The sequence below is a fragment of the Vulpes vulpes genome, chromosome 4 (assembly GCF_048418805.1).
Source record: "Vulpes vulpes isolate BD-2025 chromosome 4, VulVul3, whole genome shotgun sequence".
NCBI classification, from domain to species: Eukaryota; Metazoa; Chordata; class Mammalia; order Carnivora; family Canidae; genus Vulpes; species Vulpes vulpes.
Window position 1 is genome coordinate 133,426,143 of NC_132783.1, and position 18,334 is coordinate 133,444,476.

At 41.2% G+C, this 18,334-nt stretch overlaps 1 protein-coding gene across 2 annotated transcripts in view; it reads right to left on the bottom strand.

Moving 5' to 3' along the window:
• Nucleotides 1–1,874: 1,874 nt before the first annotated feature.
• The window catches only part of NPR3 (natriuretic peptide receptor 3), a 70,522-nt gene continuing 54,062 nt past the window's right edge, over nucleotides 1,875–18,334 (bottom strand). The window contains exons 4-8 of one of the 2 annotated variants that reach the window (XM_025984101.2): nucleotides 17,206–17,341; nucleotides 11,765–11,859; nucleotides 9,994–10,129; nucleotides 8,452–8,536; nucleotides 1,875–7,410 (exon numbers count right to left, since the gene is read on the bottom strand). In XM_025984101.2, the coding sequence (XP_025839886.1) occupies nucleotides 7,299–7,410; nucleotides 8,452–8,536; nucleotides 9,994–10,129; nucleotides 11,765–11,859; nucleotides 17,206–17,341 (564 nt within the window). In that variant the 3' untranslated portion in view covers nucleotides 1,875–7,298. Of the gene's footprint in view, nucleotides 7,411–8,451; nucleotides 8,540–9,993; nucleotides 10,130–11,764; nucleotides 11,860–17,205; nucleotides 17,342–18,334 lie in introns of both variants that reach the window. The other variant, XM_025984099.2, reaches the window with a different exon arrangement.

Here is an 18,334-nt window from a genome sequence, read left to right on the forward strand (position 1 = left end):
CATCTTTGGCCTGTTGTGAATGTTGCGTATGAATGAGGAAGTTCAGAGAGAGATGAGGAGGTAAGATGTGGGATGGAAAGAATCGAGGAGGCTGTGGTCCCTAAGGTGATATGAGAAAGTAGTAGGAATACCCTGTACATTATGGACTGAATGTTTGTGCCCCCCCTCAAATCCATATGTTGAAGTCCAAACCCTCCAGTGTGGTTCTATGTGGAAATGGGGCCACTAAGGAAGTAATTAAGTTAAATGGGGTCACAAGGGTGGGGCCCTGATCTAATAGGATTAGTGTCCTCATAAGAAGAGACACAAGAGGCCCCCCTCCTCTACTTGTCTATCTCTATCTTGTGATGAGAAAAATAACTTTTGTTTTCTGTTGTTGCCTAGGCATTTTACAGTATGGTAACCTTACATCCACAGACATTTAGACAAGGACTTTAGGAATCCTGCCATAAGTTCCTGCTTTGTTTTTCACGGGGCACTCTATAAAATAACCACTTGGGAGTTAAGCCTGTGAAAAGTTAGTGACTTCTGCCCCTACTGCCTTATAAATAACAGGTGCTTGCTACCTTGACGTCTATCTCATGCTGACTCATGACCTGGGTCAGAGGATTGCCTTCCTCCCACCCTACACCCTCATTGCATTCCCTGCCCCACACATACACACCTGTTTCTGGGACTTGTAAGTAATATATCTTGTGACTTGACTTCCTTTGTGTAAATATATTGAAATTGTGCCTTCAATCCAAAGAACCCCAGAGTTTTTACTTCCCCAAAGTGGCAACTCCAATGCCAAGGGAGCTACCAACCTGTGTGGGTGCCTTGTGTTTCTCACTCATAAGATTGTACTCTGCCTGTTGTTACTTCAGTACACTAGCCTCATCTTTCCAACACATACCTCTATCTCTGTCTCTGTCTCTTTCTGCACAAGCATGCACCCAGGAAAGGACAAGTGAGGGTATAGCAAGAAGGCAGCCTTCTATAAGCCAAGAGGAAAGCTCTCACTAGGAGCCAAACTGGCAGGCATATTGATCTTGGACTTCCAGCCTGTGAGAAAACTTTCCAAAACTGTGAGAAATTAATATCTGTTGGTTAAGACCCCCAGTCTGTGGCATTCTGGTATGGCAGCCCAGATGGGCTGAGACAGCCTGTGTTTCCTGAAGGTTTCCTGACCCCACCCCACCCTTCATTCCTGGCAGGCCCTCCCTGACCCCTCTCCCAACCCCCACTCCCACCTCCAGCTGGGAATCACATCCTGCTCAGTCTTCGCAAACAGGGGCACCCAGTGTGAATGGCATTTGTGGTGCTATCCAGGGACTTCACTGGCAGTGGTAGCCACAGCAGGACCAGGGAAACATCACTTGGGCCATGAGAATCACTGTTTCTCCAGCTTAAAACAAACTGTAAGTAACTTCCCAGATAATGAAGCAGCTTTTTACAATCCTGAGGCAACTAGAGATGCTTGAAGCTAGTCAGTTTGCTTAGAATGCCAGAACCTAAGGAGTTCTTTGGAGTGGCAAAACTGACCTAGAATCTCTTCAAACTGGGCAAGGGACCTAACAATAGGAGTCACTGAGGCCAACTGTGCAACTGTGTAGAGCTGTAGAGATGCATGATAATAGCATTCCTCGAGAGTTCTTTCCTTACCTGCCACATCAAGGTTTACCATTCATTATAATATATTATTTTCTAATTCCTATAAACTTCCCCTTTGCTGGGCAGAAATTCTTGAGTTCTCTCATGGGTACCATTCAAGCAGTACGATTCATCACAACCACTAATTGATCTTTACTTAAACTTGCCCTAGGAAAACAGAAAGTCCTCAGAGAATATGGATATGTGCAGTGTATGTTGGTTGAATCATAAACAGGAAAAGGTTTCTGTGGGATGTATTTTTAATGAGAACACATTGTTATACTGCGAGCATGTGGCATTCTTGCTTAAGAGAAACATTTACAAGAACACATACACATTTATATCCAAACACCAAATGAAGTAGATACTTTAAATGACCAGTTTGCACCAGAAATAAAATATATTATACAAAACAGGGGTTATATCCACAGTCATTAATCTTCATTTTCTACACAAAACAATAAATTAAATCACATTATATGCAGATAGTTCTACTTACATTAGAATAATAAATTGTAGCTTGTGCGGCTTTCATTTTATTTTTCTACCATATCTTGTGCGGCTTTCATTTTATTTTTCTACCATACTCCTGGTAGATCTGTATTGTTTGGTAGTCCCATATTTAAAATAACAATGAGCAATATGGCCCAGAAGACAAGGGCTGCAGAAGTAATCCTCCACAGTATCTATTCCATGTCCTCTTGGTTTCAACTATTCACCGTGAACAAACGGGGAACAAAGCTCAGATTCCCAGGACCCAACAAAAAGTCTGCAAACTCACAGCATCTCCAGGTTGTTGAGGGCACCCCATTGCTGTCTTGTAAGTAAGACACACCACACTGGACTTCTTCAGATGTTGGTGTTGAATAATAAATAGGGTATCCTGTTTTGAAATCCAAATTTTCCTCTTTCTCGACATTTTCTGCCCAGTGATTGTGTGCTATCACAGCTTTGGTCCCCTAGCAAATAAACAATTTGGTAGTCCATGTTTACGACTTACACCTTTTGTTGGAAGGGCCCTTTATTCCTGTGCATAAAATGTAGGTCTTTAAACACGTGAATCAAAGCAACAGCATTTTTGCTAACTCTTGGTTTTGCTTATTCAAATCTCTCCCTTAAGAATCAATCCACACCTGATACATCAAAGAGCTATTATAACATATGGATTTTTACTTCTGAGATTCAGCTTCCATTGAAACCCTTTCACCATGTTTGAAGTAGCTTAAAACATGAACATTAACTGCATCAGCTGGTTTAGAATTGCTTTACCTTTGGTCTGAATTAACATTAGTGGTTAATGAAAAATTTGAACAAAATCCAATCCAGCACCTTTTGAAAGTCATTTTAATCCTAGAGTCTAGCTGTGGGGTATGCCTGTAAGAGACATTTGTGAGATCTACATGCTGAAAACCAAAGCAAGGCTTCTTGGAATATATGCACATCACAGGCTTGTCCTGCGTGTGTGGTCAAGTTAGCATAAGGGTTCTGATCCAAAGCCAGCTACATTCTTATAGGCAGCACTGTTTTGTCTTCTTTCCCTCTGAGGAAGCACAGAGGTCCTACTCACAAGTTTCTACCTGCTTGGGCAAGATGCCGATGCATCTTGGAGCCACGATGGATGGTGGAGGGGGGAGTGAGGGAGGAAGGGTGGGAAGGACAGTGGCAGCTTGCGATGCCACCATCTTCTGTTTCTTTCAGAGGATCAAGCTCCTGATTCTTCTGGCTGGGTGTGTCCCAAGCTTCTTGCTGAGTCTGGCTGTTGAAGATGGGCTAAATTATTGGGTATTCTGTAGTTCTAAAGACCAACTGAAAAAGAAACAGATCCCTCTGAACAGCACCTTCTCATTCTCTATGCTTCCACACTGCCCCAGAAACATATTCCATGTTTTCAGTTTCAGTTTTTTCCACTGAAGAAGAAATTTAGCCCGTTTTCAGCTTCCCCATAAAGCGCTAACCACCAGGGCATAACTAAACAGAACCCATGAAATATAGATCGAGGGGCCTAATTTTGGTTGGTGTTTGGTTTTATACTGTATCCACTCAGGATCTGGGCTCTTTGTGTCCCAAGAAACATAAGTATGCATTCTTTTCAGTTTATAAATACTCCCTTAATACTGGTGGTATAATATTTTATTTGGCCTCCTAAAGAGACTTCCACAAATAGTCCTGTATACTCACTCACAAGAAGGTGGTGATGCCACGGGAAGCTCATTTCTGAATTGTCACTGTCTGTTGAGGTCTATACAATAGCTTCAATCTTACTGCCAATGGCATAACTTACACTTCCCAAATCAGGAATAATCAGAAAGAAAGTGGTAAAACTGGGACAAAGGGGGCACAGGTTCCTTGAATAAGTTAAGGACCCTAGAACCTGTAAACAGGGAGAACTGATGGGATATTCTAAAGCAAAAGTCTGAATTTTAAGGAAGAGGAGAAAAGGAGACATTCTCTTTCCATACATTTCTCTTCTCCCTCTGTTAAATATAGCTTCTGAAATGTAAAACAAAAACAAAAACTATTTCAGAGCCTATGGAACTATGTCTGTGGTTCAGGAAAGGATAAGCTGACAGTTCTGGGAATTGTAATGTTGTAGGGGCTTCCTCATGGAAACTATAGTCATCTGCGGGAAGATATGCGATTGATACAGAAAATTATTTCTGGATAAAAGTGATTATCTGGAGAAAACTTTTATTTTTGAGCCCAGAAAAAAAAATCTACAAAGTTGACAATGATAACCGTAAAACCTATACTTATTTCCAACACAACGAGTATATACTTTCTGTATATACACCATATATATACGCCATATATACAGAAAGTAAATACTCATTTTGACCTATATAAATATCATCTTGTTTGGCCAGATGAGAAAATACTGATAAAGCTTCCCTTTTAAAATCTGAACACCCTAGACTTCAGGGTAAAAATTTATAGGCTGATTTAAGAACTAAAGCCCTATTTATTTTGCTGTCTGATATCTGGCTTCTGGTGAAATATGAATGATTAGTTGTCAAAGATGCTGCTTAGCAGTTAGGAATTTAAGTCCCAGATTATAATCTCCAGCGATCTTAACCCAAGGTACACTTGGGACAAACACCTACACTTGTGAGATCTACATGCTCTCTACAAGCGACGTTTTCCAACTTAATGGTTTTTTGGTGACTCATATGATGATTTTCAGGAGGAAAGAAGTGGAAATAGACATGTAAATAAGCAATCAATCTTAAGAACCCCAGAACTGCTTTAACTTTGGAACAGAATGGCATGTATCTATGAAACCTCATGATTTGTCCTGCCATCTTTAAAAAAACTAATGCCTTATTTCTACCATTTTATCTGGGGATATAATATTAAGTTTAGAACTATTCCTCTACCTGAAGTAGAAATAAAAGTATTTGCTTTAAAAATGTTACAGTTATCAGGCCCCTATATAAATTCCAGAAGGGTAAGAAATGTTTATATCCAAAGACTGCAACCAGGTAGAGTGATTTTCTCCCTGTACATAGGCTTGAAATTACATTTTTTTCACAAACACAAGATAGTATAAAATGAATATCTCTAAAACACATTGAAAACATCATTGAAAAATAAAAATGAGAGAGAAATAAGCTCTCAATTCACAAAAAAAAAAAAAAAAAAAAAGATGGATGCAAACCTTCCATTCTGTTTTCACTCTGAAGATTTCTGAGCTGTTAAATGTTTTCTCTCCTATATTTTACTTCCCAAACTCTCTGCCTACATTGGAATTTCTGGAGCTTGCCTTTCTTGCCTTCTTTTTCCATCTTTTTTTTGAAGTCAGCACTTTTTCCTTTGCATCCTCCTGGAGAACTACAACATAGTCATTTCTGTTGATCATAACTCATTCTGTTATCATGCTCTCCAGCTGCCCGAATCCCGTTTTTTAAATGTAGAGGGGAACTATGCTTCACACAGAAATCATCGATTCACTGAAATAAGCCACCCGGCTGGCTGAAATAGTAGTGACAGAGGCAGACTCCTTCAGGGAAGCATGCTCAGCCAGCTTCCAAGATATTCAGCTTTCACTCTGCCTGCCTCCACTACTACCTGTGTGGACTACACCTTCATCACTACCAAGGAATTGCTTGAACTCCCCTATTTTCCTCCCTATACATGGTCTTTTATAGTCACTAAGGTAATTTTAGAAACTATTTTCCAGATGTTCAAAATGTTACTGAGGAAAGCCCCGAGTGACATAATTACAAGATGGTACACTAATTTGGCAACTCCCTATTCTCTTACCATTTTCTCTATAAATTATCAGCAAAAATGGCAACCTGAGTTTAAACCTGTGTATAGAGTACTGGGTACAAAGGAGATATTCAGATATTCAATACTTATTTAACTTTGTCCAAATCCCTTATATCTACCCCTAACCCACTATTGCATGGGTTATTAGTGGATGACTATAACACTGTATAAAGTTGTCCTTGAGGAAAAAGGGCTGCCTTAAACCCTAGTTAATTCTAATAAATTCCACCCCTTTATGTTGAAACTCATCATTTGACCAGAACTGGAAGAGGTCTATCCCTAAAATAACTTTTCATTTAAAACAGAAAAATGGGGTGGGGTGGGGTAACTGGGTTATGGGCACTGAGGAGGACACTTGATGGGATGAGCACTGGGTATTATACTATATGTTGGCAAATTGAACTTCAATGAAAACAAATGAAAAATTTTTGAAAAAAATAAGACAGATAAATTGATGTACTCCTGTAAAGTCTGTGATCTGAATACATTTCTAGATCTCTGTAATTAAAGCAGCAATTGGCATTTGGCTATGGCCAAGGGGGAGAGGGAAACAAGGAGAAAAAGTGAAGCATCTTTCATCATTGCTGGTTTGTTGTACACTTATATTTTGCTTTTAAAATATAAGTGGAATTTAATCTTCAAAATGAAAAAATAGACACATTTTCTAATAGCAAAATATAAGATTAAAATACCTAAAAATAAAGTGTTAGTGTGAAATAGGGCTTTTTTTTACCTTAAAAAGTGAAACATTTTAGATTTGCTTTTCTTATATAAATCCTCTTATCTTATTAATAGTTACAACTTTCCAGAATAGCTTTTATGAGACACTGAAGGAGACAGGCAGGAAATCCTTTTTCAAGATACGAAGTCAGGACCTAAATATATACATTGGACAGAGCAGTCCTCAACTTCAAATCCGTCCATCAGCACTAGAAAAAGGAACACTGTATTTCCAACCTTGAGATTTTTCATTACATTTTCCTCTTTTTGGATGTTAAATTTTTCCAAGAATATTCTACTTTTAAAAACTTTATTCTAGCTATAAAACATTTCATTTAAGAAAACCACATTTTTGTAGCCTTATGTGACATGCCCCCCAAAACCATCAAGATATGGAGACATCAGATTTTCAAACATAAATCTAATCATATGCCCTTGAAACAGTATGAACATTTAACAGAGTGAGGCTATATTCTCATATTTGTTTGTCATGAGGTGAAAGGCCAGGAGGCTTATGGTGATTAATAACAGTTCCTGAGCTTCTAAAGAAATTTTACAACAAAATGACTAACTGCTTAAAAGAATGAGTTCTTCAAGAGCGCTCCTTCTGTTCCATTGATGTCTTTCATCCCATCTATCTCCTTAAAGAATCTCAGGCCAAAAGAAAAGGCTTTCTTTTAAGCCACTGAAAAATGGGATCTGATGGAATCTTCCCGTAACTCTCGATGTTTTCCAACGTTACTTTCTTCTTGCTGGCTTCGCCTCTCAATGGTTATTCTGTATTTCTTCCTGGGTAAAGGGAAAGTGAATGTAGTAATAAAACCTTCCTTGGCTACAAAATACTATGGTTTCTCTTACAAAGAATGCCCTCAAGGGACATCTGGGTTTGGGCTGATAAATGAGAAGTGATAGAATATGAAACCCTGGTCAGAGATTAAAGCAGCGTGCCCCAAGGCGTTATGCCCTTACTCAACAAGGAAAATTGGCATGCTTTCTGAAATGCCAAAGAACAAGCCCTCCCCTTTTTCCCTGGGTGCCTTGTGGGTTAAGTCTTGTCTTTCTGCCACAGAAGCTCTCCCTAACTCCCAGGATATGTCCGAGATAAAGATCAGATTAAGTGGACTGTGACCAAAGGAACAGGAATACAATTGTTCCCACAAAGAGTCACATACACTCAGGGTTACATTTCCATACAGAAATGAAGAAATCTTGGTCTAATGACTTGGGACTAAGCCACAAACTCAATCACCAAAGATTACAAAGGAATGGACCGCCCTCATGATTTGGGACTATCAGTATCTTGAACACACATAAATATTACAATTTTACGAGCTTTGGGGCTTAACCACAGTGGCATTTAAATGTGTGGATTCTCCAAATACTGAGCACAGACCAGCCCAAGAATGTGGCCTGCTCAGACCCACCTCCTCCTCTTTGGAAGGCAAACCCAGACACCTATTTCTGAATTGGAGGAAGCTTAAGAATAGGTTAAGTTGTTTTTCCTTTGTCCAAATTCCCTCTCCACTTACGAATTTGGTGGGTGATAGGAATTTGCATCAGGATATTTGTGATCAAATGATAGCCGTGGCTCTGTGGCCCATAGAGGGATGCAATAGAAAGCCCTGTCCCACTGCCCAGGATGCTAACCCATCAACCACCCAAACCAGCTGGGTCACGAATACCATCACGAATGAATGGCTCCATTTTTTAATTACCATGCTTTTGGGGGAAAAGCAAGATACAGACAGGTGATAAGAAGGACCGTGCAAAGGTGAGTGATAAAGGCAATAAAAGAAAGTGAATTTTAAAACTTGATAAAGCAGTCCTAACCTGAAAAAGTAGAAGGCCATTAACAAGCCAGCTCCTAGTAAGGCCCCCACCACAATTCCTGTCACTGCCGATTCTTCTAGACCACCTGCTTAAAAAAGAAACATAGATAATCAGAGTTCATTTGGAGAAACAATTGGAAATGTCTCAAGTTTCAGTCCCTGGAGGGTTTATCTCAATTTCCCACTTATGGCACATTTCCTTTTTTTGTTGTTGTTTTTTAAGAAAGCTTTTCTAAGGGATCCTGCACTTTCCTTTTTTTACCAAGTACAAAGCTTAAGAAGCATTTAAGGAAGGACCAGATGAATGAACACACTGCTACAAGAGTGAGAGCTATGGGAATGAAGCAGGTTCAAGGAGGATCCGAGCAACACTGGAAACGGAGGTTTTCAGGTCCGTCCATCCACACTTGAACTCCTAGTCAGAGAAGACAACTGGACAGACCACGGCACTGACCCAGCACATCTTATTTTCACAGACAGATGATGACACTTCGAAGTGCTAGAAGATTTGGTGAAAAATGCATTGGGCTAGTGTTCTGTTTTTAGATGTTCTCTCACCAAAGCCAGAGTTTCATGTCAAAATGTCCTATATAGCTTTGTGAAAATGTGAACAATCTGAAACAATCGAGTTCAGTAGTGTCCCAGTTATTATATAAACATGATAAATAGTGTAGTGTCAAGCCTTTAATGCATTATCCCATTTAATCCTCAGCCCAAAGGATTGGGTATGCTTTTTTCATTTTACATATGAGAAAATTGAGGTTTAAAGAAGTAAGGGAACATTCCTACAGTCACAAAACCAGTAAATGACAAGGGTGTAACTTGTCAGTAACTCCACAGATTGTTCTTAACACATTTCTGCCTTTCTCCTTCCCATAACTATCACATATACACGAATAACACGGTTTGAAGGCTGGTCCCAAAGTAGTAAGCACACACATGTTAGCCTGCAGTGACGGACGGGGCTGAAATACCGATACTCACTTGGTTCTCCCTCACCAGCTTATCAAAGGGTCTCTCTGAAGCAACGATTTCCAACACTTTCCTCTTTGTAAGCTCCTTCTGAGAATGTCCACTTGCTTCTATATGTATGGCAAGGCTGCTCATAAATAGTATATTTTACACATATTTGCCAATTTGTAAATTTGGTCGCGTTTAAGGGACATTATCTGTTCGGTTCTGAGGGGGAGGAGGACACGTGCAAACTCAAAATCAGAAGGAGACTTGCTACACATTTAATTTGATCTTTTTATTTTCCCTAAGTGGAAATCTCAAGTGTTAAGGGACTATATTATGGCAAGAGATGTAATAATGGGGAGAAGCCTTCTACCACTATGAAAAAATAAGAAAGACCTAGAAACCTCTGAGGCAAGTGGGCTGCCAGTTTGTGAATTCGTCCCATGGGTTTTACCACATGCTTTTTACCAAAAGCAAGCTGGACTATTCGGAACATGAGCTCCTAGATAACATCTGTCTTTTAAAGTTGCATTATGGTTAATACCGTAGATGGTGAAACACAGAGCAATTAAGTCTCTAAACTTACATGATTTGCAAGGAGAGCTGTTGGTGTGCTCCACAATTCTGGTTTCATCTATTCTCAGTTTTAAAGGTCCCCAAGGATATTTGACATTTGGCCGCATTTCAAAACGACCTTCTTTTCCAAAGTAATCACCAATAACCTATGTAAAGGCAAAAAAAAAAAATATATATATATATATATATATATATATATGCAAACTGAAAGCTCAAAGTTCTCTGTTTCCAGAGGAGGCACAGGGTGGGCTCCCCTATCACGCAGATGATGCATCCTTGAGGACTTCATCAGTCAAGATTTGCAGTCACTGGTGATGCTTTTAAGGTAAGCTGAATTTAGGGAGGACTGTGGCTCCCATGGCAGGAAAGTGGTTATATAGAAAACGATAACCTCGGAATTTATGGCTTTTCTCTTGCTCATGGGAGGAGGCACTGCTGCACCCCTCTGCCATCTGGCACACAGCAGCCACGCGGTCAGCCGTAGTAGAGCCCAAGTTACTTTCAGGGATATGGGAGAGAGTCGGGGTCCACTTCGGAGCCAGATTAAGCCTTAGAGGTACCCAGCCTCAGACCACCCTATAAAGAGTCAAGAAGGGGGCACCTGGGTGGCGCAGCTGGTTAAGCGGCTGCCTTTGGCTCAGGTCATGAATCCCGGGGTCATGGGATCGGGCTTCATCAGGCTCCCTGCTCAGTGGGGAGCCTGCTTCTCCCTCTGCTTCTGCCCGTTCCCCTGCTTGTCCTCTCTCTCTCTCTCTCTCTAATAAACAAATAAAATATTTTTTTAAAAAGTCAAGAAGTCTCTTTTAGGAACATCCTGTTTCACCCTTCTCTGGCTGGAAGATTAGTCCATGACTTTGGGAGTTACATTCTCCTCTCTGATGAATTTACCTATTTGCACCCCCATTTCCAGACTGAACTCTCTTTTTCAACTGGCTCGGTACTCCTGGATGACTCAGTTCAAGGTCTGTCCACAGTTTCTAGTTCCAACTGAGGTTTCACCAGCTACCGGAGCCCTGATCTAGAAGTACCTTCCCGCCCAGGTTCTCGGGATCTGTTTCTCTTTCTTCTGGGCACCAGCACACCGCTCCTGAGTGGCCTGTGACATCTCCCCTCTCTCTCCAGAAGGAGGCCCAGCCAGCGTCCACAGGCCATTTCATGTCATAGTAAAAAGAATACTATCACCAAAATATAACAATACTAATACTAATACTAATACTAATCACCAAAATATAACAATCGCTGGCATGTGCTGAGAACTTACCGAGTACTTTACACACATTCACTCCTGACTGCTGACAGTGACCCTATAATGGACTGTTACTATCCACCTTTTACAGAGGGAGAGACTAGAATGTACATGAGACCCAGACTACTCCAAGCGTTAGAAAACCATTCAGGGAATGTAGCAAGTGCCTGCTGGCTCTGCTCCTCCCACAAAGGCCAAACATGTATACTAAGAGAAAAGCAGCAAGTCCCTTATGCCAGGTCACATCAAGCGCTACAAGGACATCAACTCTGGGTGGGAGCCAACCAACAAGGACACTCGGCCACTGGAAACATGGGATTTCCCCACTTCGGGTCAACATGGAACCATTTCTTGAAATCTTCCAAAATACCCTCGACCAGAAGTGAGCCTTCCCTACTTGGAAACTCCAAGATTTTCAGCTCATTTTTTATTTGAAGGCTGCTTTGGGGACAGCTATTTGGACACCAGGACACATGCATTCCTTGGAAACTCAACAAGCAGAAGAAGCAGCTGAGGCACAGTCTCGTTTGCTCACCTCCTGGGTGCCTGCTTCTGGGTCTGTCATAGCAATCACAGAGAAATCCCCGTACCGGTCTCCATTGGCATCTATGGACACCTGCCCGGCAATACCTAGAGGATGAGATGTGAAGAACTCCAAGTTAGTGACTTAAAAGACCTCCGTCTGCCAACAAAAACAAGAAAATGAATTGACAGGATTTTTTAAACAAACTCATGCCACAGGGAATCTCATCAGACTCTGAGCATTTTTGTTGGCATTTGGAAAGACATTGTAATTTCATCTGTGTCTGCATTCCTAAATTCTTAACATTTCTCCATTTAAAAATGAAAAGAAAAAGAAATAAATGACCTTCTTTGGGGAATATGTTCAAAAAAAGAAAAAAAAAAAAAAGATTAAGGCTAATCCTGAAAGTAGCATGCTTAGCCCAGAGTTTTGTATTAATTAAAAAAAAAAAAAAAAAACTTCAAGGACAGAAAGGTTGGAGGTGCTGTGCGCTCCTAGACTTGTCATGAGTTTGTGTTATCACTGGCCAAACATTATAAAAGAAAACTCATTCCAGGCCCAGGATTCAGCGAATGCACTTCATTATGGGCTCCGGTGACGCACAGAAGAGCAAAGGGCCTGCTTCACAGGTCATGGGAGCCAAGCGCTGAAGAAGAGCTAGTCTTTACCCCACTTGTGTTCATTCCTTTTTGTTATATTTTGTTTTGGGGGTTTTGTTTCCCCGTTTTTACTGGGATATAATCAGCACATCACTGTATGAGTTCCAAGGATATGGCGTAAAGGTCTGACTTCTGTATGTTGTGAAATGATGACCACGATAAGTGTAATTGACACCCACCACCTCATAGGGATAATTAAATCATTCGTTGTTTATCCAGATGAGCTCTGGGCCATGACTAGGTGCTGAATTTAATGCTGCCACTGAGGCAGAGATGAACCAGACACGTTCCCCACTCAAGACAGGGGCAGCCTGGACTAAGCATTTCTGACTCCGTGCATCTGAAACCTAGCTTTCACATCGATGAGCTCTGTGACTGTGGGCAAGGATGTAGCCCTCTGGGCCTCAGTCTTCAGGACTGTGAAAGAGGCACACTAGCACCTCCCAGCCAAGAGGCTGTTGAGAAGATTAAGTGAGCTACAACAGGCTGAGCACTTCTGCCACAGGTGTGAAAGACATTAGTTGTCTTCTTCTGCTGTGGCTACTACCGCTGTGCCTGCAATCTGGGAGAGGACATCCGACCGTGCCCACACTACTCAGAAGGAACGGGCATCTAGTTGGAGACTCAAGGAAGACCCAGTAAAAGAGCAGGTCTTTATAGGAATGTTAGTAAAAATCCATGATTTAGACAAGCAGTCATCAGGGAGTAGCTCTCTCAGCAGAAAGGCTAGCCTTGTGAGCATTTAAGGGGATGAAAGCTGAAAGGAAGCAGAGGGACCATGAGGCTCTGGGGGAGGTGGCCGAAGGTGTGTTGAAGGAAGCAGTGAGGGGTAGTAAGACTGGCTTAGGGTGGCCAGAGTGCCCACAGGAAGGATCTGACTTTGCCCTGGCTAGCAACAGTGGCTTAGCTCATCAGTAAAAGCAAGTGTGTATCATTACTTGATACTAAATATGTCTACATTGTAATTTTCATTAACTAAAGTAAGAGAATGTATATGTCAGCCACATCCTAATTAACTAAGGCTATTTGTTTTCTTTCATTTTAAACTGTAATAGAGTTCAGTGTAATTCTTAGTGTTTCTATTGATTTGATTCTCTCCGGAAGTAAAGTGAATGTCTGGGAAAAGGGATCCCAAGGGAAAGTTCCATCCTCTGGTGTGGTTTGGAGAGGGCAAGTATTTGGGTTTACTGTCCTTTGGGTTGTGGTTTGAAGGACCACTGATTTTTCCAGACCTTGGTCTACTTTGCCACAAACAGAATGGAGCTACCATTCATCTTGATTTGTCTTTTTAATATAGACTGGTTACAAAGGATACACCTATATTGAACGTGTTTATCTTCAACAGCCTCTACAACTTTTAAATAAGAAACATCTTTTTTAAAAAGCGTATTTGTCTCCAAACATATTGCCTACCCCAAACCATCTGTCATTCCGTTCAGAGGTGTTTATAAAGGTGTGTTCTGCTAAGGCTTTTGCAGAGTGTTTTATGAGACAAAGTGGCCCTAGTAATCCAAGACCTCATTACACTTTAAGCTATTACAATTCTGCCAAGAAATGGGGTGAGAACCCTCAGGTGGCCAATTAGCAAGTGAGACTTCACCTGAGAGTATTGTGTATAAGGTGAGATTGTCAGGCTGACAGCAGAATTTTCCTGTACCTAAGTAATGAGACTTTCCACCCTCATTTCTATTGGCCTGTAGTGGACCTCAAGGTTTGAGCCACAGTCCTATTTACCTTGTCACTCTGACCTCTTACACAGAGAGGAAATTCAGCTTCTTCCCAAGCCATTTATTGAGAGCCTTGAATGATGGTCATAGGTTTCATGGTAATAAAATCCAAATTTGTCGAATAACATCCAGAGTATTTTTCCTTTGACAATTTAATGGTCACTTACAGAGCGACCATTTCTCAGAGTTCTTTTGGGGGCTACCCTCAGATTGATCAGTGTTTAGCAAATAAAATGGGCTTTCCAAACACTTCAAGCTCAAAACTTACATTGGCTTCAATTATCTTTACATTTGGACAGATAAGATTCTAAGTTTAGACTGAACTATATAGTCAATTGTTTTTGGACTCATTTCATATTGCCTGTGTAGACCTGGCCCTAGAATGGAAGCACCAAGATAGTCTATGGGAAAATTTAGTTCATGCCCTCTATACAAAACTGAATTCCAGCCCTTGTGGGCACCTGCCCTTCCCTTAACAACCTCCTTTAGAAGACCAAGAACAAATGACCACACCATGTAGCGAGGAATAGCTAAGAACGGGATGTGGCCTACCAAGGTTGTGTCCACACACGCCAGTTTCTCAGTGTATTGGGCACAACTTCTGGGAAATTTGACTCTGTCCTAACATGCCCCCTGAATTATCCTATTTGATTCCAGCTCCTCAACTGAAGCAGTCAGAAGCTGAGCAAGACAATCCTAAAGACTTACTTGTTCATGTCCTACAATCTATCTAAAGTTAAAGTAGATGTCACTCTAGTTTCAAGTAAGATGTGGCATTCGCTAAATCCACCAAGGAGAAGTTACATCCACATCCAATTATCACCATAGCTGCTGCCCAGGCAGCTAGAACCTGACAAGGACAGGATGAGGCAGTTGAATACACTGAAGTCCCAAATGAGAAACCATATATATGTGCCCCAAATCCAGACCTGGCCCTACTTGTTTGCATCACTGAAAAATTTTATCAGTTGAACTGCAAATAAATGTAGACATAGCCCCGGTGTATGAAAGGGCTCAAGGAAAGAGTTAGCATGATGCATCGGTCATCGGCTAGTCTGACCCCTTTGTACACGTAATGAAAGAGAAGCCCAAAACACTGTGTCAGGGACTAAGATGCAGGTCCTGAACCCTGGTCCAGCAACCTATACTCTGTATCAAGGCATTTTAGATGACATCCATCCACATGATCCCCATAAGGATCCCTTTTAAAAACTCCAGAAAGACCATGTCCCTCAAAACCTTCTGGTTGGCTCTGCATCTCACTTAGGGTGGAACCCAAAGTCCTCAGCACAGCTTCCAGGGGCACAGGATCTGCCCGCTACCCACCGGCTGCCTCTCTGAGGGTGGCTACTAACACACTGCCCCTCACACGCTGTGCTTGAGCCACCCAGGCCTCTTCGTTCTTCCAGGGGAACTCAGCACTCTCTCTCTCAACAGGCAATGCAAGGTCTTTGTGTTCGCTGCTCTGTCTAGAATGTTCTCTCCTAAATATCTACATAATTTCTTTCACTTCCCTCAGGTCTCTACACAACCACAACATTATTAGAGACCTTCCCCTGGCCCCTGTTCCTTAAAGTAACAGTCCTCCTACCACCCCCTCCTGTCACGTTCTGTCTCCCTACCCTGCTTTCTGATATAGCCCCAGAAATAGTGTATTTATTTGTTTGTCACCAATTCCTCCCCAACTACCCTGAAAGTTCAGTTGATTTCAGGGAGGTTCTTTAGTGCACTGCTGAATCCTCAGCACTTTGAACAATGCCTGGCACACAGTAGGTGCTTAAGAATATTTGATGACTGAATGAATATGAAGTTGATAGCTCCAAAGCTCCAGCAGCTGGATCATTCTCATTGACTCTCATGTCAATTTTCTTTGAGTGTATCAGTGAAGTGAGAGGAAACAAGCACTCTGATGCTGTTAGCAAGAATTTAGACTAGTAGACCTTGATGGAACATATTTGACAATATTTAATGCACTTTAAAAGGCACTAAAAAAAAGACACCAACATACATTTGGACCCAGATATCTCATGACTAGAAATGTTCCCTGTCAGATGTACTCGCAAATATTCATCAAGACGTATAAGAGGCCTGTGATAGCATCTTGCATAACAGCAAAAACTGTAAAAAACTGAAGTTATCCATCAATAGGAGACTGATTAAAGGAATCTTTGTGCAGCCATATGGCCAAAATCCATGGAACTATCATTTAAAAATGTGCTGAATCTTTGAGTGCTCGTATGGCAATTTTTTTTACTTGATATACAAGTTTAAAAAGCTGAGACGAAGAGTGGCATTCATTATATATTCCTTTTGTATAATTTTTTTGATAAGATATACAAATGCATATGTGCTGGCAGAAGGCACAAAATATTTTTAGACCGAATCATAGGAAATTGTTAATAGTGGTTACGTTAGGGAAAGTAGAATAGGGTGGGAAGGAAAACTTTCGCTTTTCATTTTGTACATTTTTGTACTGTTTAAATTTTCCAGCCAAGAACAGTCTCATTCTTGTACAATTTTTAAGTGTCAACAGAGATTGCTTGAGTGATGAGATTATAGGCATTTTTTTTCCAAGGTTCTTACACTTCTTTGTCCTTAAGAAAGCCCACAGCTGATATTTACCATTTTAAAAGTAAAATGAAAGCACAGGACTTGACTGGACCTGCTTATCATCTCAGACTACCCAGGATTGAACAGATAAATATATTACCTGGTATAATTTCTTTTAAAACATCACAGAACTCTTCACAAACTGATCATTTGTTGTGAATGAGGCTTGCGACAAATTTAATTTGAAGAAGCAGAGTTGTTATCTAAAAATCAGAAGGAGACAAGGCACTTCCTGTTTCAGTGGGACTCTACCAAAGCGCTTTCACAAGCTTTCTCTCATTTAATTTTCACAACAAGCCTGTGAGGTGGGTTGATCTTGACCTACTCTCCTTACTTCACAGCTGAGAAAAACAAGAAACTGACAAAGTACCACAGGTGCAAGAGAGAAAAGCAGAACCAGGGAAGAAGCAGCTTGATCGCCTGCAGAGTGTTGTCACCTTACAGACTGAATCCTCACCTTCAAAGGTTCTGTTCCAAGTCTGCTGGATAATTTTCCCTCCATCCTTCTTGCTGTAACCAGCTCTGAGTACTTCATGTAAAGCCAGAACATAGAGGAGGATGGCATCGTGGAATCCTTCAACAAACATGTTAACCTGGAAAGGAAACCCCAGTTGGGTGAGCCCAAACACCAACGTCTCAACATTCATGAGTAATGTAAGCAAATCAAAACAGCTAACAAGTTAGACTTGAGGTCCACAAGCAGTGGCAGAGATGAGCAGAAGAGTAGCTAACAAGAATCACGCCATGGTTTTCCTGGCCCTGGCTTAGAAGGAAAACCATACCTCAGCTGGGGAATTTGGAAAGCAGACAAGATATTACAGAAGTCGAGGAAATTGTACCTGTTGGTGAGGCTAAGTATTCCAGGTGCATCTGCCTTTGGCCTCTACACAGGTGCCCTCCTCCTTCCTCACATCTGTTCTCTACCTCAAGCCAACTGAAGTCCAACCTCTCCCTTGAGGTCTTCACCATCTTCAACAGTCCCCACGATCTCTCCATGCTCTGAATGTGACACTGACTGAAAGAACAGTGCAGGTCCATTCATTCATTTTCAGACACCATTGAACACCTACTCTAGGATTCAAAAGGATTCAAAAAAGAGTAGGCACTGCCATTTTAACCTGCCCAGCATCTGTGTCCTCTCTTCCATCTCAGTTTCTCTTTCCAGCTTGTGTTCATAGTGGTTCCTGAGCATCTGACCCCTCCCTACCCAACTCTGGACCCACCCCTACCCTACTAAGCTCTAACAACAGGAAGGGAAATAGGCCTGGACCCGACTGGTTTATCCCAGCAGAGTTCTAGGTCAAATAAGATACCCCTTGTCCTCAAGAAACTTAAGTTGCAAGTACTTTGGGGGAAGTCACTTAATTTCTTTGAGCCTTGTTTCATTCCATAAGTACCATTTGAAAGTTCTTATATTTAAACCCACTGAACATTCATTGAACACGAAATGAGCAAATACAATCTTGAAACCGAGTAGCTTACAAATTCTGTATAAAGTACAAAAAAAAAAAAACTAAACTAAAAACAAGTCTTATTTCAGGAGAAAGTGACAAGAATGGAATGTCATGGAACAGAATGAATTCAGC